Source organism: Rosa chinensis, chromosome 1, assembly GCF_002994745.2.
Source record: "Rosa chinensis cultivar Old Blush chromosome 1, RchiOBHm-V2, whole genome shotgun sequence".
NCBI classification, from domain to species: Eukaryota; Viridiplantae; Streptophyta; class Magnoliopsida; order Rosales; family Rosaceae; genus Rosa; species Rosa chinensis.
The window spans coordinates 10,152,729-10,173,139 of NC_037088.1; the positions used below are offsets into that span (position 1 = coordinate 10,152,729).

At 39.5% G+C, this 20,411-nt stretch overlaps 2 protein-coding genes across 26 annotated transcripts in view; one reads left to right on the forward strand and one right to left on the reverse strand.

Annotated features, from left to right (window-relative positions):
* LOC112182261 (TMV resistance protein N) overlaps window positions 1–20,411 on the reverse strand; it is a 34,933-nt gene that overhangs the window by 4,555 nt on the left and 9,967 nt on the right. For 6 of the 25 annotated variants that reach the window (XM_040513210.1, XM_040513200.1, XM_040513215.1 and 3 more), the window contains 6 exons: window positions 19,661–19,744; window positions 19,513–19,559; window positions 18,415–18,582; window positions 18,080–18,190; window positions 4,143–4,186; window positions 3,480–3,569 (listed from right to left, as the gene is read on the reverse strand). The gene's annotated coding sequence lies outside the window, so the exon portion shown is untranslated. The other 19 variants (XM_040513212.1, XM_040513227.1, XM_040513218.1 and 16 more) reach the window with 18 other exon arrangements.
* On the forward strand, window positions 1,833–8,699 carry LOC112200370. Its single transcript, XM_040518916.1, has 4 exons — window positions 1,833–1,838; window positions 4,515–5,759; window positions 5,920–7,519; window positions 8,173–8,699. Exons 1-4 carry the CDS (start codon window positions 1,833–1,835, stop codon window positions 8,697–8,699), a joined length of 3,378 nt encoding a protein of 1,125 aa, XP_040374850.1.

Below are 20,411 nucleotides of genomic sequence, written 5' to 3' on the forward strand. Positions count from 1 at the left end.
CTGCTCATATCACTAACGTCATTAATGGCTTCACTTTTGTAGACCTGAGAAGAGTTTGCATCTTGGATTCCAATTTTTGAGTCCATCGGCTTACTAGAACTATCAACTGCTGCACTTAGGCTTACTCCATCAGCTTTGACTTGATTTCGCTCAACCATATCCTTGTAATCAACCACTGTAATTAAGCTATCCTCATCAGGCAAGCAAAGTTCAAATGGAAAAGTGTCTTTTTCATCAGAGCTCTCCTCCATAAACTTCTCTGGCTGATTTCCCTCATCACCATTCTCACTTTCAGACTCAACCTTCTCCTTAGAAACCTCCTTTGAAACCACTTCCTGTTTTTCTTTACTTGTACTCACATACTCGTCCTGTGAAACATTTTGAGTATTTTCAATATTGGTTTCACTGCCATTGTCATCTTCTCTTGTTACAGGAATCTGAGAGTAGCCCTGCACTTGAGGACCACCATAGAGTACTTGCATTCCCCCCGGTTTTTCACAAATCTGACAAACAACTGAGCCCGAGTAACTTTGACCGGTGTTGTAACTTTTGTTGTTGCTGATGTGTGGTCTACTGAAGCTGTTCTTGCCATTGTTATCAGAATAGCTTTGCTGGGAGTAATTCTCACTATTAGTGTAGCTCACATGTGGGGAGAAGTTTTGATGTGAGAAGTCATGTTGCTGCATTAGTCCTCTATTGGGTTGAAAATTGTGTTTTTGCTGAACACTTGCAGTTTGTTGAAATCCTCTAAGATTGAATGCTCCATTATGTTGAAGTCCACCATTCCCATATCCATCATAAGGCAGCTGCACACTTTCACCATTTTGAGCAATAAATCCAGTGGGTTGAGCAAAACAGCTACTTTGTTGACTAAATTGAGATGACAGGAAATCAGATGTATTGCTAGCTGAGGCATTATTCATCATATAGGTAGGTGAGGAATTGGCAAGAATATTTTGTGCAATCATAGCAGCAAGAGAGGATAATGACAAAGCATTATGCTTTAATTCAATCTCATACTCAGCAGATAATAACAAACACCTAACTTCCTCCATTTCAATATCATTTTTGCCTCTGATAATCTGTCTAGTGGGACCATATTCAATAGGAAGACCGGCAAGAATCAAACCTTTAACATCTTGATCTGATATTGTAACACCAACAGAAGCTAATTGATCTCTAGCACTCTTAAATTTCAGCAAATATTTTTCTATACAGTCGGAACCCTTCTGAATACTTTGCAACGTAGACTTTAATTTCATAATATGCAACTCTGAAGTACTAGCATATCTTTGTTTAAGAGTAAGCCATACCTCCATTGATGTCAGACAACCAACGACTAAAGTAAGAGCGTCCGGAGAGAGTGCAATGATAATCAGAGAAATAGCAGAACTATCTTGCTCCATCCATTTTTCTCGAGCAACGGAGTTATTCTTGAGAGAGCCATCATCAATAACAAGAAATTGAGGTGGACATGGATGAGAGCCATCCACAAACTTTAAGAGACCATGACCTCTAAGGTGATGTTGCATCTGAAAGACCCAAGTCGGGTAGTTGGTCTCATCCAATCGGACTGAGATAGTATTGCAAGTTTGACAAGGAGACGCCATTTCTTCAGAACTTAATTGATCTAAAAGATTGAATCTTGATGAAATTTTTCTTCAATTATCACAAAGACCCACTAATTGTAGCATCAAAATTGCTCAAGAAGATTATGAATAGCCCCAAAATCTCGATTCATGAATACCTTTCCTTGAATTGAAGACAAACAGAGAAGATCTAAGAGTATGAATGAGATTGGCGAACTGATACAGATAGCAGCGGAAAAAAAAATGGCGGTGAGCGATGGTCAGGCCTCCATGGGCTTTGATACCATGTTGAAATTGTTAAAGCTGAAGAAATCTAGAAGAAAAGCTATGGAGGCTATTGAGAATGAAGAAGAAGAAGAAGAAGAAGAAGAGAGAGAGAAAGGGAAAAACTGATTATTGGAAATTCAAGGTAGTTTTACAAAGATGACATCCCTACAGTAAAGCAAAGTTCCTATTTATACTAACTTGATGTTGACCATTTCTACTTTGACCCTATACTCTTAACAAAAGTGAGATTTGAAAGCAGAGGGATCGACTGGTTTACGAGTGAGCGGCTTCTTCCCAAGAAGAAAGGATTGAGAAGACCTGCGAACAGGCCCTCCTCCAATCCTCCCCAGATCCAGAGCAGTTCCGCCGTCAGCAAGTGCCAGAGAGGCGGCGAAGCTAACAGTCACAGTGTCGATAGAAGCCATGGAAGAGGGATTGGGAGGCGTTGAGAGATGGCAAGGCTGCCGTCTGGGGCACTGAGGTTGTAGAGAGAGTCGCTAGGGTCGAGAGAGAATCTCGCTAGGGTTTCTGAGAAGTTAACTGTCTCTGTAAGGATCTTATTAGTGTGAAATGGTGGAAGAAATTCTGAAGTTATCTTCATCAAAGAAAGCATTGGCAAATGAAGTCTAGCTAGTACTCACGTTATATAAGAGGAGGGTTTCAAGAATTGAATCTGCATCTTCAAGTCCTGAATATTCTCATCAAACCAGTGTGTTAAATAGGGGCAGGGTTAAACTGAAGCATTTCAAGTAAAAACTTGCACTGGAATGAAATGGTCCAGTGCTCATACCATGTTCTGGGATGGTTTTGGCAACCATACATGTATATTTTTGTGCATACACATTAATTGTGTATGTTTGCAAGTTCATTGAAGTCATGAAAAGTAACTAGACAAAAGAGGACGATAGTGTGCTCAGGGAAACGAAATTAGTCAAAACACAATTAGATGAACAGAAACTATGATGGGAAAAAGAAAGTAATCATTATGAATTCCATAGGGTGTTACAGTTTGGTTGGGTAGAATAGAATGCAATACTTCTAGTTCAACCTTGGATCCAACCTTCCCATACCTTAATTCCACTCATGTAGTCTCAGCTAAACTTTGAACCATAGCATGAGATTATAGGATGCCAGCGTGAATTTTGAAATCTTTCCGCTAAAACCGAAAAGGTGGATAACAATTTTGTGGAAGCAAAAGCACCAAAACCATAGATACATCTTTGATATTTGAGATATTCAATCACTGCTTTTCGAGGAAAAAGAATAAAAGAAAAAAGCCAATAATCTACAGACAAGAAACTTCGTTATGACACCTAATGAGCCATAGTCACGTCCAATTCTGTTACTTGTACCTTGGAATGCTTAGATCTCTATAAAAAAAATATTAAAAAAAATGGAAGAAACCTGAATATCATCCGTATGCATTGTACTAGTTAATTAGATGCAGTGTTTTCAAGAATATCCAGTGAAGAAACACTTTGCACAGTTGATAACATACAAAGCAAGCCAGTATTTCATTTTGCCCCAATGAACTTATCACATAATAGATTTATATTGTCAATCTCCACAGAAATATAAATCTGCACGTCAGATTATGTGTTTACCTCCCCAGAGCCCGATTACCTGAAGAAGATAAAGTGAAGTTTCAATCTCAAGCTCATCTTCAGTATCCCAGTCAACATCATCACCGCCTACCTGAGATGTATTTCCATCCTTAACAGGATATATAAACATAAATGAGAAATAAAGACGTACATGAACTTGCAAATACTATAATTTTTACATACACAAAGCTTAAGCATTTAGTCCAATGAGGGTTCACTCAAGCATTATAACCAGAGTGAACCAGCAATACAATTAACAAATATAGCTAGGCAGACCTTATACCAAAGAGCCAAAGAAACACTACCTGCAGTCCACATTCAGAAGAAAAGGCAATTTAAATTTAAAAGAGACCAAAGCCAACAAGGGCCACAACAATGCCTATTATGAAATAACCCTGCAAGCACTGCCTACCCACATTCACCCTAAAAGTCCTGGTTTTCATTACATTCAATTAACCTTGAAAATTGCCAAAACACACTACAATTTCACAAAACGTTGTCATTAAGCATGTCATTGCCGCAGCTCCGCAAACTAGTCATTTATTTTACTTTCTTATTACTATTAGAATATCCTTCAATAACAACAATATAATAAATTTCAAATTGAAGAGTGAGCACCTAAATATTAACCAGGGACTAAAAGAAATGAATGAATACAAGAACTTAAACAAAAAACACGTACCATTTCTCTATATGTATGTTCAGCCCAGTGCAAAAGTTTCCAAGCTGTCCAAGTTAAACACAAAATGAATAAGTACCATAATAAAGAGAAAACTTTAACTGTAAAAAGCAAGATATAATTTAATTCCTTGACTTGGATAAAATACTTTCTGAAACCAGGATAACAGTATTCGTTTGCAACTATGTAAAAGATATTCTTGAAGATTCAAGGTGTAGTAAAATAAAGCATATAAAAGATTACTGTTTCTTTGCTTGATATCGTGCAGGGTTGATTATAGTTTATATGCTTTATGAAATCTCTCAAGTAAAAGATATTCGTTTGCAACTATGAGAAGCTTTATAAGCTTTACGTTCTCGAGCTATTTGGCTTAAGGAGGGTGACCGGAATTCCCGGTTTTTTCACAAGAAAGCATCAAACAGAAGACAAAGAAACAAGATTAAGGGCCTTTTTGATGCTAGTGGAATATGGCAGGAGTCCAAGGTTGGAATTGATGGGGTTGTGTTGGAGTATTTTCAGGATATATTTAGTTCCCAACCCTCGGATGTGGAGGCTCAGGACTTGGTTCTTCAGACCATTGAACCCCGAGTTTCTGCGGAGATGAATGCTCTTCTATTGGCTCCTTATAGTTCGGAAGAAGTTCGAATTTCTTTGTTTCAAATGCATCCTTCGAAAGCACCGGGTCCAGATGGTTTTTCACCTTTCTTTTTTCAGAAGTACTGGGATTTGGTTGGCCATGAAGTTAGTAATGCGGTGATCTCGATGTTAACTCTTTCTGAAATTCCCCCTGATTTGAATTACACTTATGTTGCTCTCATTCCTAAGATCAAAGAAGTGGTGAATATGTCCCATCTCCGGCCAATTGCTTTATGCAACGTTATTTACAAGATAGCTTCCAAGGTTATTGCCAATAGGCTCAAGAGTTTTTTGCCTGACATTATTTCCCCCCAGCAGAGTGCTTTTGTCCCTAATCGTCTTATCTCTGATAACACTTTAGTGGCGTCAGAACTAGCTCATTACATGCACAAATTGAGTCGTGGTCAAGAAGGTTTTTTGGCCCTTAAGCTGGACATCAGTAAAGCCTATGATAGATTGGAATGGGGCTTTTTGCAGCGTATCATGATAAAAATGGGGTTTGCTGAGCAGTGGGTGGCACTGATTATGTCGTGTTTATCTACGGTACGCTTCTCTTTCCTTATTAATGGTACACCTAGAGGTTATGTTACACCGCAGAGAGGATTAAGGCAGGGCGATCCATTGTCTCCCTACCTATTTCTACTATGTGCAGAGGGCTTGTCTGCTCTTATTTCGCATGCGATTTCTAATGGGCAGTGGCAGGGGTTGCGAGTTTGTGATGGGGCTCCTTCTATTAGTCATCTCTTGTTTGCAGATGATAGTATGCTCTACTCTTATGCTACAACCCAAGATTGTTTAATGATCCGGAACGTGCTCAACATTTATGAAAAAGCTTCGGGACAACAAGTGAATTTACAAAAGAGCAATGTGGTTTTCAGTGGAAGCGTTCTGCCGCACTTGAGGGTTAGTATGGCCCAGGCTCTTGGGGTTCAGGTGGTGGACAAGCATGACAAGTATTTAGGGGATTCCGACTCTTGTTGGCAGGTCCAAATCCGATACCTTTGCTTATATTAAAGATAATTTGTCTAAGAAATTGACTGGGTGGAGATCCAAATTACTAAGTGCTGCAGGTAGAGAAATCCTTATTAAAGTGGTAGCCCAGGCGTTACCATTGTATACTATGAATTTCTATCTACTTCCTCAGAATCTCATTCAGGAACTCCATCAATTGTGTGCCCAGTTTTGGTGGGGCAACACTGATGCGAAGAACGCCATGCATTGGCGTGCTTGGGATGAACTTTGTAAACCTAAAAGTATGGGTGGTATGGGTTTTAGGCACCTTTTTGCTTTCAATTTAGCCATGTTAGCAAAACAAGGTTGGCGGCTAATTCAAAATCTGAACTCTTTGATTGGTCAACTTCTCAAAGCTCTTTATTTTCCTCAGAGTAATTTCTGGGAGGCTTCTCTTGGCTCCCAACCATCTTATGCATGGAGAAGCATCTTGCAAGGCAGAGACATTCTTAGAACTGGCATCAAAAGGCATATTGGGAATGGTTTATCTACCAATATATGGCTGGACCCGTGGTTGTTGGATGAGGATTTGACTGCCTACTCCTCGGACAGAGTAACTCTTGTGGCTGATCTCTTTGAATCTCCAGGTGTGTGGAATTCTGCTTTATTAACGGAATTATTTCCTATTCACATTGTGCAGAAGATTCTCGCTATTCCTCTTAGTCCCCGGAACCATGAAGATAGGTGGATTTGGGGTGGTGACAAGAGAGGTCAGTTTACGGTTAAATCCGCCTACCATGTAGCCCGGAATCGGATTCTCACTGATCATTCTACTACACCTAATCCAAGTGCTTCTCTTTGGCATCGGTTATGGAACTCTACAGTTCCGGGTAGCGTCAAGGTTTGTGCATGGAAAGCAGTTTCTAATGTTCTTCCTACTCGGAGTAGGCTTAGCGAACGTGGTATTGATTTGGATACCCAATGCCCACTCTGCGATGAAGAAGTTGAGACTCCTATCCATGCAGTTCGTGATTGTCCCCATGCTACAAGTTTGCTTCAGGGAGCCAACTTGCCATTAGTTTCGAGTCCCACAACTGTTACAGATTGGCTTTCGTTTGTCTCTTTGTCAACCCCTCAGTTTTTTGCTTCTACACTTATGATTCTTTGGGCAACTTGGAGGAATAGGAATGCCAAGGTTTGGGAAGGTGACTTTAAGGAAGCATCCCAGATTGTACCGATGGTTTTGGGTTGGTTTGAAGATTATAAAGCTGCTCACATGACCCCCCGTTTGGGTTTGGTTAGTAGGTTGGTTTCTAAGTGGAAGAAACCCCCAGTAGGCTTTGTGAAATTGAATGTTGACGCTGGCTATGATCACACGTCGTGTCGGGCAGGCTTAGGTGGGGTGTTCCGCGACCATAACGGGGCGTTTCTCCATGGATTTCGACACACTATTCTGACTGCTAACTCGGCTCGACATGCGGAACTTCTAGCTTTGGTGTTGGGAGTGCAGCTCGCTATTGATCATTATCTTACACCTTTAATAGTGGAGACTGACTGCTTGGATCTGGTGTCTGCACTTTCCTCTTCCTCGCTGGATTTTTCGGACTTGGGATTTCTGTTGGCCGACCTGCGGATCTTGTTGCACGAAGCACAGGGAGCTCGAGTCGTTCAGGTCGGAAGGCAAGCCAATGGGGTGGCTCACATCTTGGCTCAAGATGCCAAATATGCTGATTTTCAAATAGACTTCTTTTCATGTATTCCTCTGTCTGTAGAGGCTAGCTTAATCTATGATTGTAATGATCCTCAATCAATGAATTAGTCTTTCATTTCCCTCAAAAAAAAAAAAAAATGAAATCTCTCCTAGGACACAGCCATCATCTTCATCTTCTACTTTGTCTAGCGGTGCGTCTTCTTGCCCTCGATCAGCGTTGCTCTTCCATCCCTACTGGGGTGGGAGTTGGGGGAAAATAAATGCTTTGGCGCCTTGGTATAATGTGGTTCGTGAGATGATGGTGCATGCGTGGTCGTGCACGAGGGGATTGCATGATGGAGGAGGGAAATTTGCCGGTTATGCTGAGGTCCTTCATGGTCGTGGGGTCGCGGGAATGCTCTAGTTGTTTGGCTTCAATTTTGTTGTGCGGCCAAGGTTTCAAATTTCAGTTTCGGTTTCGATTTCAATACTTCAAATTTTGATTTCGGTGGAAATTTCGGTTAAAAATAAAGAAATCACATTAATTGCATTTATAAAATAATATTTTTGAATGAAACTTTTACATAAACTAAACTAACCTAGGAAACCCTAAGGACGCCGCTCCTACTTCGTGCAACCACCAAAGCCGTGCTTGTGAAGGCACAAACCCATCGTTTTCAAGATGCTTCAACGCAACATATTGTAAAGGAATTGTTAATACTGAAACTCAACGTGCGCTTGTGGATTTGGTGTTAGCAAAGAAGCCTACTCTTATCTTTCTCTCGGAAACCCTAGCACAGAAAAATGTCATTGACTCCCTCACGCATAAGCTTGGCTTCAAGGACAGCTTTTGCGTCCCCCATGAGCAAGAATCTCAAGGACTTGCCATCCTATGGAACGAAGAGACTCACGTGGACATACGTACTCATTCTCCAAATCACATCGATGCTGTAATTGGCAAACCGGGAACGGACCTTTGGCGTTTTACCGGCATTTATGGAGTTGCTTCCAAAGGAGGGAGAGATCGAACATGGCAGCTTATCCATACTCTAGCTGAGCAGGGCTGTCCGCTGCCATGGTTAATGGCTGGAGATTTTAACGAAGTTATGTCTAGCAATGACAAATCTGGTGGACCTCCTCGTGCTCTTGCGGCAATGGCAAAGCTTCGAAGAACAATGGCATCTTGTGGTCTTATTGACATGGACTATGTTGGACGAAGATATACATGGTTCAACAGATACACAAAAGAAAGGCTTGATCAAAGTTTTCAAACCATTCAATAGCGCAACAGATTTCCTTAGAGTCGAGTTATCACTCTAAGCCCTTCTGAGTCTGATCATTGTCCTCTTTTGATTGAGGTTTGCATTGAAAGGCAGCAATGTGGAAAAACCAAACGGCGTTTTCGTTTTGAAGAGAGTTGGTTTGGCAGAGATGACTTTATGCAAATCATTTAGCAAGAATGGGCAGCATCTATCACAGGTAATGCGTTCCAACAACTAGGTCAGAAGATTAAATGTGCGGGAGAAGGTTAATGGATTGGCATCAACATGACTTCAATCAGCAGAAAACTGAAATGCGTGTGATCCAAGAAAAGCTCAATGATCCTATGAGGCAACCTTATTTGTTACAATCATATGAAGAGCAAAGACACCTTTATGTTTGTTATAGCCAATTACTTTCTTTCCAGGAGAAATATTGGCGACAGAGATCCAAGGTTTTATGGTTGAAAGATGGAGACATAAACTGAGCTTACTTTCATAGAAAAGCAAGCAATAGAACGATTATAAATACTATCAAAGGCCTTACAGATGAGCATAGAACTTGGCAGAATGCGCCCAGTGGGATACAACGCTTGCTTATGTTATATTTTCAGAAGGTTTTTTCGGCTGAACAGGTGCATGAGGGGGCAATTGAGACTGTGGTTAATGCCACTCCTTGTAAAGTTACACAGTAGATGAATGATGCACTGCTTAGTTGCTACACAGATGAAGAAATCAAGGTTGCTCTTTTTCAGATGCATCCATCCAAAAGTCCAGGGCCAGATGGAATGTCACCTTTCTTCTTTCAAAAATATTGGAGTGTCATGAGTGAGGATGTTTGTTTAGCTGTCAGAATCCTTTTGGAGAAGGGAGAGATGTGGCCAGAATCAAACTTCACACACTTGTGTTTGATACCAAAAATCACAGATCCTAACGATGCAACGCACTTTAGGCCTATTGCATTGTGCAATGTCATATGCAGAATCAGCTCAAAAGTTGTAGCTAACAGGTTAAAGGTATGGTTACCGGAAATTATTTCTCCTTTAAAAAGTGCGTATGTGCCAGGCCGTTTGATATCAGACAACACGCTTGTTGCAACTGAGGCAGCTCACTTTATGTACAAGCTAAGGCAGCAGGAAACACGTTTCTTCTCCTTGAAACTTGATATAATTAAGGCATATGACATACTAGACTGGTCTTTTATTTATGCTATTTTGACAAAGTTGGGTTTTGCTTCTCAATGGATCCAAATTATCATGAATTGTGTCACCTTTATTAGGTACTCCATACTTATACAAGGTGAGCCAACCCCACAGATTGTACCAACTAGAGGCATCAGACAGGGTGATCCTTTATCACCCTATTTGTTTATTCTTTGTAGTGAAGGTCTGTCAGCTTTAATTTCCAGTGCAGTGCATCAAAATATCATCCAAGGCCTCAAAATGAGTCCGGAAGCGCCTACACTTCACCATCTCTTCTTTGCAGATGATAGTATTCTCTTTGGGACAGCTACTGCAGAAGAATGTAGGCAATATAGGAAGATTCTTGACATTTATGAAAAAGCTTATGGGCCGAGAGTGAACTTTGAAAAAAGCAGTGTAGTCTTTAGCAACAATGTGGAGCAGGCAATGCAAACTGAAATGGCAAATATCTTAGGGGTTCGGTGTGAGAAAGAGCATGACGGGTACTTGGGACTCCCTATAAGAGTTGGTAAGTCAAAGACAGCCATCTTCGACTATATAAAAGAGAGGCTCACCAAAAAGTTAGTCAGTTGGAAAGCAAAGATTTTAAGTGCAACAGGTAAAGAAATTTTAATTAAGGCAATAGCACAAACTATGCCTTTATACGCCATGAATTGTTACCTCTTACCTAAGGGTTTGTGTGATGATATACACCTGTTGTGTGCCTCATTTTTTTGGGGTGATACAGATGAAAAGAAAAAAATACATTGGAGAAGCTGGGAGAAGCTCTGTCTCACAAAGTTAGAAGGTGGAATGGGTTTTAAAAACATCTACGCTTATAATTTAGCAATGCTTGCCAAGCAAGGATGGAGGTTGGTAACCAACCCGGACTTGTTGATTGCTAAATTATATAAGGCTAGATATTATCCCAATTGTTCTTTCTGGGAAGCAGAAGTTGGTAACTCTCCATCATTCTCTTTGAGAAGCATCCTGAATGGAAGACCTGTGCTAAAAGCTGGAGTACAATGGTGTATAGGCAATGGATTACAGGTCAACATTTGGCAGGATAAGTGGATTCCAAACTGTCAATAATTTATGATTCACAAGCCTCCGAATTGCACTTTTGAGTATGTCTCTGATCTCATTGATTCCCGCACTAGAGAATGGATACATGCTGCCATTCATTCTATCTTTTCACCTGAGATAGCACAACATGTACTTTGCATTCCTCTTAGTCGCGAAAACATGGTAGATAAATTGATTTGGAGTCTTGAAAAGAAAGGCTTTTATTCAGTCAAAACAGCTTATTGGATTGCTAGAGCTTCTGTTCTTGAAAATGTTCTAGCATCTACCTCTCATGGCAATCCATTCCAAGAACTTTGGAGGAATATTTGGAAAGCACAAGTACCTGAGAAAGTTAAAATCTGCATTTGGAGAGCTTGTAGTAATTTGCTGCCTACTAGAGCAAAACTTCAATCCAAGGGCTATACCGGAGATCTCAACTGCCTCCTATGTACACACAAGTATGAAGACACTCTTCATGTCTTCTGCCAATGTCCGATTGCCATTTCAGTCCTCACAGCACCTCCTTTCAATCTTGGCAGAAGCTGGTTGCCAAATATTGATTTTCGGGGATGGATGTTGGATCATGCATTAAACCTCAAGCAAGATATGTTTGGAAAACTAATGATGGTACTATGGTCTTTGTGGAAAAACAGAAATAATAAACTGTGGCAAAATACTTCTCAATCTGCTCATGAGTTGGTGTTGAGTTCTTTGGCTTGGTTAGATGATTTCTGCAAAGCTAGAAAGGTAGAGAAGACCAATGTGGTTCGCACGAAACCATCATGGCAACCTCCAGCTGAGGGCAGTTGGAAACTAAATGTGGACGGCAGCTTCTTATCAAGCATTCCACAAGGTGGAGTTGGACGCGTCCTCAGAGACAACACAGGTAGATTTCCTGCAGCTTTTACAATCCCTGTGAACTCTGTAGCTTCTGCAAAACATACAGAACTCCTAGCTATCAAGGAGGGACTGGCACTACTCCAAACCTTACAGACTGGTAATGTAGTCATTGAATCTAATTGTCTTGAAGCAGTTGAGAATATAGCAAATGCGCAAGATACACATATTGTTGAAGCAGCTCTTATTGATGATGTTCGAGTGGCCCTATGTGCTTTACCTAATGTCACAATGCAGCATGCTCCTAGAACTTGTAATAGAGTAGACCATCGCCTAGCTGGTATGGCATATGAAGCTACTAGATCAGTTTGGTACAATCAACTGAATCAAGCACCAGAATATATTCTGGATGTTCTGAATTATGATTGTAAACAATCTTGAAGCATTAATGAATGGAGCACTGTTTTTTATTCAAAAATAAATAAACTAAACTAACCTATAATAAACCTATTTACAATGTAAGCACTCCAAAATTATACATAAATAATAGAATTGTGATATTTAATATTTTAATATGGACTAGTAATTAACTAAAACTATAGTAAGTTGCTAAACTAGTATTTTTATCTATATATAATTATAAATGTAATGTATATTGATAATGTGAATGTGGTTTACTTTTTTTTTTTTTTTTTCTTTTTTTATGGTTGGAACCCGATGGAAGGCTTGACCATCACGCTTTTTTCACTAATACAACCGGAAGGGGGGGACGTAATACCAAAACCCCGTGAATGAAAATAAAGTACAATAAAAGTAATATAAAGTATTAGTAATAAGAGCTACTACGATGTGGTCCAATCCATGTGCTTGAACTGCTCCCATTTAGTATCATATAATACTGCTCCCCAGTATATGAATTTTGGAAATAATTTTGGTACTTCATCACATGCGTAATGTATGTGTGTTGATCTCTTCCCACATGCAATCCATATATCAGATATTGTGGAATTACCCAATATGGTGTTTCATTGTATGAAACATACGGCATTTGGGATGACAAATGACCAAAAAGGCCATATGTGCTTCCACCTTGTGAGCTTGATCCAATTCCATAAGTACTTTCCGAGCTAGAACTCATTTCACGATGAGAATAATGAGAATGGAATGGGTTAGTGTTACTATATTGAGTTCCCATGTCCATTGAGCTAAGACTTGAAGAAAGTGATTCAAACTCATTTAAAGACAAATAGCTATTGCGTCTTCCTTGTGTATCCCTAACTCTAGAATTGTATTCACTATTTGCACCAAGATACGTAGTATGATCATCACGTACTAGTATATTGGTTGTAGTGCCATGATCGATTTGCCACTCCCCTGCCATTTCCATAATTCGCCTCACGATTGGTAGCAGATAAAAGCAAAAGGGATTTATTGTATTCAATTCAACTCGATTGGAAAAAAAATATATCAAAATTTCATATTTTGTCAGTGACAAACGAATTTCACATTGGACAAAATTTCGGTGTGAATTTTTAAATATATTATTTGTGTGTAGATATTTCGGAAATTAAGAATTTCGTGGAAATGTACGGAAAATTTCAGAAAATTTCGGGAAACTCCTGACGGAAATTATATAGCATATGAATTTCGTTTCGATACTTCACATTTACAGAAATTTCAATTTCGGCAGCTTCAGAGAAACTTAAAACCTTGTGTGCGGCACGGGTTTAGTTTGGATCGAGGTGGAGGTAGGCGATGGCGAGCGTCCGAATGGTGCAAGAGGCGATGGTTGACTGCAGGAGTCCTAGTATTTCTTTGTTCGGATCATGATCGAGGGTAGTGTGCAGGGCCAGCTTGGGTGTCTTCTTGTTGGCCTACTTGGGCTGTCTTCATGCGGGCGCTGGTGTTTTGGGCCAATATGTTTGGGGTTTTTAGATCTAGCTGTGTTTAGTTTTTTTTTTTTCTTTTACTTCTGCATTGTTCTCTAGGGGTGCATATGGTGGTCTTAGGGTTCAATGAATAATATTGGTTAGTTCTTGGTTTCATTCCGGATCTTTCTCTAGTAGTGTCAAGTTACTGGTTACTTCTTAGCTTATTGGCTTCAGGGTAATGTTGCATATTAGGTTGTCCTAGTTGTCTTGTTTTATTTGGTTTTAGCCACATGGCTCCCTAAGGATGGCTCAATCTTGTTCCGACTCTTGGGTGAGCTATTTTTTCAAAATGTTATCTACCTTCTGATATTAATGGCATGGATTGATACCCACATTCTCTCTCAAAAAAAAAAAAAAAGAGAGAGAAGAGAATGATTTTGCTTTTTCTTATATTGAATTTTCAATTTCAGTGTTTAAAAAGTGTATTGCAAATATTTTGATGAAGTTAACATTAATAGTTGAGACAAAAAGTTTTCTAGGATGAGACCTAGCAGTACTCTGCTAGGGTTGAGTGGCCGCCGCCCTTGGGCGAGGTTTTGCAGCACCTTCCCCCTTGTTCAATGGGGATCTATTCCTTCACCTCTGTGGTGTCAGCTCTTTGGAGTGGGGACTCTCTTCTCCCCTCCTCATTTTATCCAATGACGCTTCCGTGCTTTGAGGTGGAGGCAGCGTGCCCTTTGCCGACTCGATCGGTATTGAGGATGATAGCCTATCTATCATCGTGGATGGCAGCTCACAACGATGGTTCGTCGAGGCCTCAGCGGGCGCGTCTCAAATTTGGTGAGGTGGGTCGGGTTGGTTTGTGCTTGGATGTTCGAGGCATGCCCAGACCGGATCGATCAGACAGCGTTGTCACCGAATCGTTACAAGGTGAGGCTGATCTCGTCCAGCGTGATAGGTTGGAACGCTGGTTGGGTCTTCTTCGTCGAGGGTTGGAGGGGCTGCATTCGGGCCGACTCTGGCAAAATTTGCAGATAGAATCGATGTTGAGGAGTTTCCCAGGTCTGTTACGCAGCTGCCTTCCCCGGAATGCTTTCTTCCATCAAGCTTTGGTGGAGCCCCGGATGGATTCAGGTGGGGATAACCGCGCGGCAGCTTGGATCAGTGGTGTTTGGGTGCGGCAGGGTTCGGGTACCCAAAGTGCTAGGGTGCCCATGAGCTTGGGTGCCCAAATCAGATTCAAATGGGCTTGGGCTTTTGTCAAGGCTGCTTTGGCAGACTTGACTTTGGTCTTGGGCCGGATTTGGATCCGTATTTGGGATCCTGGCCGCTTACAAATCCGGATCTTGGATCCGAGACAGTTGCTCATATTGATCTGGTATTGGTTCTGGTTCTTAGGAGTTCGATTGCTAATTTTCGAGTTTTTGACCACCCTCGGTTACTTTCAAACTCCTGGTGAGTGAATCACCTATCCTAGGTGATTATATCACCGGTTACGGTTATGGTTACTATTACATTTACACTGCTCTTGTGACATATGCAGTGCAGCGATGTCGTTCGACATCAAGTCACATCCTGGTTACCTTTTATTCTAGATGCGTCTGTGCATCTTATTATCCTTTATTGTTTTTTCTTTATTATAGATGCGTTTGTGCATCTTGTTATGCTTTATTGTTTTCTTTCGATGCTTTTGAATCGCTCCATGTAACCTTCTGTTATCACTTAATATAGTTTGTCGTCTTTCTTTCAAAAAAAAAAAACATTAATAGTTCTGTGAATTGAATAACAAATTAACGATGAGAAGGGAACAAAGAGACAAAATGAAATAATAGTAGTAAATTCATATTTGGGCGGTGAAAATAAAGATTAATGTTATCCATTGGGAAATTAATTAAGTAGCCTTTGTATTTAAGAAATTGATTAAGTATTTAGTTTTTCTTACAAATTTAGAATTTAGAGAATTTGTATATTTATTAGTTATTTTGCATTTGAATAACATAGTCTTTCAATAATTCAAATGTTAGTAGAGTGAACTTAAAAAATGGTAGGGTGGCAATAGACGCACTCTTCTGAAATGATGTTTAATATATGTACTTCAACTTTTATGAAGACACCAACTTCAAATACCCAACCAAAACGTACAGTTTTCAATAAAAATGCAATTGGGTCAAAAACTACAGAATACAAACCTCTGTTTTTAGCCTCAAAATTAACCACTGAATCTTAAACGAAATTGTACAAAACTATACAAATATTAAGCCCAAAGTATAAGCTGACAGTCTGACACACATGCAAATGGTTTCTAAAATGAAGGTCTGCATCAAAGGTTATGGTTGCTCAAATTTAACTAAATGCTCATGGTACAGAAATTTCCCCATTAAATGTTACCTTAATTCCTACCAAGATTAAGGTTCCTGATCAGTTCTATGGTTGTGTAAATAAAATGAGAATTAGAACCTAACAATTTAAGGTATTTAAGGATTACTCAGGACACCCACCTTTAGAAATCCAAGTTTCTTATCATCTTAATCTGTTTTCTAATTATTTAGAGAGAAAAGTTCAGTTACCATCCTCAAATTATGTTGCCAAGGCCAATTTGATACCTGAACTCTCAAAAGTATCAATATGATACCCAAAGACGTATTTTGACATTAACGTGATACTTCCGTCAAAAATCTCTAATGGCTCCGTCTATTTGCTGACGTGGCAAGCACGCGGGCCCCAAAAAAAGTGCAATGACCAATTTTTTTTTGTTAATTAATTTTTTTTCTTCTTCTTCTTCTTCTTCTAGTCAAACCGCTGCAAGCTCCGCCACCCCATTTCCTTACTTACCTGACAACGTCATCAGCCACCAGTCTCCCATTCGCTGATAGCTCCTCCGTTCATCAAAACCCCAGTCTTCGCCGGACACCAATTCACTTCCATCTAAAACTAATTTTGTTCATCCATTGATACTTTGATAGATTAGTGACAAAAGAGAAGACCAAGACCGAGTCGAATAGCTACGACGTCGACTCGGCCATCTCTCCACCGTCCGGCCATCTTAGGCGGCGGACCACCGGCGTTAGAATCGCCTCGTCGTCCCTCACGTCTCTGTGGTGAGAGAATCGAATGAGAGAATAAACGACGGTTTTGCGAGAAGTTCCTCAGGCATCCGACCATTTTTACAGCATATCACCGGTGTCGACAGCTTCGTCTCGATGTCGGCTACCTCCCTGCGCTCTTCTTTTATTCAAAAAACGACCTAAGACGAAGAAATAAAGCTCGAAGGCTGCAATGGTTTTCCGACAATTTTCTGGGTATTTTCCGGTGATATCTTGTTTCAATTCAGGCATAAAAGTTGGTCAGCTCGTCAAGCTCTACATGCTTCTATACTTGAGTTCGAGTTTTGATTGAGATTTGGAGAATTGGAAAATTGGGGTTTTGATGCTGCTTTTAGGTGGAGGTTTTGATTTCCTTTGGCCAATTTCCTTTGAACTTGCAAAAGCAGAAATACTCGACTACAGTTTATTATTATGACAAAAATGCATCATCAGTGCCTCAACTCTTGCGCATCGGCCAAGTTGATACCCGGACTCTCAGTGCCACCAATGTGATACATGAACTCATATTTTGCTATCGATGAGATACTTCCGTCAGATTTCGCTGACGGCTCAGTTAAATGTGTAACGTGGTAAGCACGTGGGCCCCAAAAAATGCCATGAAATGACTTAAATGACCAAAAGTTGAGCCAGCAGTCAAAATTTACCAGACATGGAATGTGTAGATAAACTGATTCTTAGTCCAGAAATTGAATATCAGCAAGAAGGACAAACAATACCATCTCTTCAAGGGGAAGATGGCCATCTTCTGCCATTGAAATTTGAGCATGCTGATATGAAATCAGTCAAATCAACACCAGCAATATTTGAATGAGAAAAACAGGAGCAAGTAAAAGAGACAGGTAGCAACATATAGAATTGAAAAAGAGACTGAGGATGGATGGCATCACCAACTGGCTGAACTAGCAGAAAGTGGCTTATTGTCCATGTCAAAGAAACTAGTAAACCTGGTTGGATTTCCTACTAAACAACAGATAATATTAGGAAGGAGTTTTGTGGCCCCAAAATCACTGGCCTTTTTTATGCTATCAAAACCATTGTAGCCTAGTTCCACGAGATTCTCCTGCTATACAATTCCAGTTACATGATTGTGATCCTGATTCCTGACTACCCAGAAAGGAACCAATATATTTTTTGGATGTGTTGAAGATGAAATTAGATTTTTAGACCCTAAACGAAGTTGTTCTAGTTATAGTTCTGGAGTTTGGTTTGGAGCTAAAGATAAGCATATACCTAAAGCAAGTAAATAAGTAAATAGCAGTTAACAGAATGCCAAGACAATCGTCAAAAAGAATTAAAGCATAGAGAAAAATCTGTACATGAGAATTCTCAAAGAAATAAAGTTATACCGCATCTTTCTATTGCCAATGAAGCCTCCAATTCATTGTACCCCATTTTAACCAAGGACATAAGTTGGACATAAGTTTTGTCTCCGCCTCAGATGTAGGATCGATAGTTACCTGCAAAAATAGTTGATTAATTTCTGTGAAGTCCACATATACCACGCAAGTGAAGTGGCATTGCCATGAACCAATAATCCCATGTAAATTGATGTACTAGCCTATAGAATAATGTGGAAGTTCCCATCAAGATTGCAAAACAATATAATATCATGTGGCGTGGAGGATAGAGATTCTTATTAAAAAGCGCCAATGGCATCTGCAGTATTCAAGACATTAACTACCTCGTCATCAGAGCTATCGAGATCTGAAAAACCATCTAGAAAGCTCCCATCAAAATCTGAAGAAAAGAGATCCGAGTCAATTTGTTGTTGTTCTTGAGGAGAGCACTGTTCTGAAGGAGAATGCAGCTCTAGCAGAGAATGTTGCTCCCGAGGACTACTTTCAAGAGCCTGCAAAATAATAGCAAGAAAGCAGAAGAATGTAAAATCTTCTTTCTTTTTATTGCAAGTCATCAACAACTCATATTCTTTGAGTATGGGGAGACCCGGTATAACTGGGACCAACTCATCTTGCAAAAACAATAAATATGTGCATTATACTACCATGAAATGACAGATGAATCTGAACAATTGGCTAACAATCGAACAAGATAGCAACTGATTATGCACTCACAACACAATGTAAATTGAACACCATCGCTTACTTTAGAAATCTTATCCAGGAATTTTGATGCCAGTCTAATTTATTTATTTTTTTTTTTTTTTTTTTTTTGGTTGTTGTTATCCCCATCAATTTCATTTTGAATTTACAAGGATAGGTAAGAAAGATGGAAGATGGCACAATGCTGGACATTAAAGCAAAAGCAAGAGTAGTGCTTCCATTTAGTGGAAATGAAAACATGTGGATTAAAAGATTTTTAGAGAAAACAATATCAATATGTGCATGACGAAACAATTAGTGATACGATATGAAAATTAGGCTTAAATGTTGTAGAAATATATGATGCAGACAACCAGATACCTGTAATCAAAAGAAGACTAGCTAAAGTAGAATCTAAGGACTAACAGGCTGACTAAAACAATCATGCATGATTATTATTCCTGGATACACATTACCATGCAATACAGCTTTGACAATGAATGAATACAAAATAAATGGTTATACTCCCCAGATTAATTATCTACTGACTAGTCCAATATACCATAGGCAAACACAGAAATGTGAATACTTAAATTCATGAACGCGTATTACATGCAAGTTAAGTTTGACAGAAGCTAAAACTATAATTATGAACAACACATCAGACACAACCAAGCTCACTTTCTGAAGTTATCTTCATCAAAGAAAGCATTGGCAAATGAAGTCGAGTTAATACTCACGTTATATAAGAGGAGGGTTTCAAGAATTGAACCTGCATCTTCAAGTCCTGGATATTCCATCAAACCAGTGTATTAAATGGGGACAGGGTTAAACTGAAGTATTCCAAGTGAAAACTAGCACTGGAATGAAATGGTTTAGTGCTCATACCATGTTCTTGGATGGCTTTGGCAACCATATTATGAGAAAACCCCACGCTGACAAAATGATCAAAAACTTTGGTTTGGGAAGGTCCTGATGATGAGAATACTATATATATGATTATATAACCATCCAAGTGTCATACATGTATACTTTTGTGCATGCACATTAACTGTGTATGTTTGCAAGTTCATTGACGTCATGAAAAGTAACTAGACAAAAGAGGATGATAGTGTGCTCAGGGAAACCAAATTAGTCAAATGCAATTAGCTGAACAGCAACAAGGCACTGTACAAACAATGATGGGGAAAAGAAAGTAATAATTTTGAATTCCATAGAGTGCTACAGTGGTTAGGTAGAATAGAATGCAATACTTCTAGTTCAACTTGGGATCCAACCTTCCCATACCTTAATTCCACTCATGTAGTCTCAGCTAAACTTTGAACCATAGCATGAGATTATAGGATGCCAGCATGAATTTTGAAATCTTTCAGCTAAAACCGAAAAGGTGGATAACTAAATTTTCTGGAAGCAAAAGCACTAAAACATACATCTTTGAAATTTGAGATATTCAATCACTGCTTTTCAGGGAAAAAGAATTAAAAGAAAAAAGCCAATAACCTACATATAAGGAACTTCATTAGGACACCTAATGAGCCATAGTCATGTCCAATTCTGTTACTTGTAGCTTGGAATGCTCAAATATCTATATAAAAAAAAAAAGGGAAGAAACCTGAATATCATCCATATGCATTTTTAC

Coding starts and splice junctions, on each gene's coding strand:
- LOC112200370 (XM_040518916.1), top strand. Junction 5,760..5,919: donor ATTCCGACTCTTGTTGGCAG/GTCCAAATCCGA, acceptor CTACTTCCTCAG/AATCTCATTCAGGAACTCCA. Junction 7,520..8,172: donor GGCTAGCTTAATCTATGATT/GTAATGATCCTC, acceptor ATTTGGTGTTAG/CAAAGAAGCCTACTCTTATC.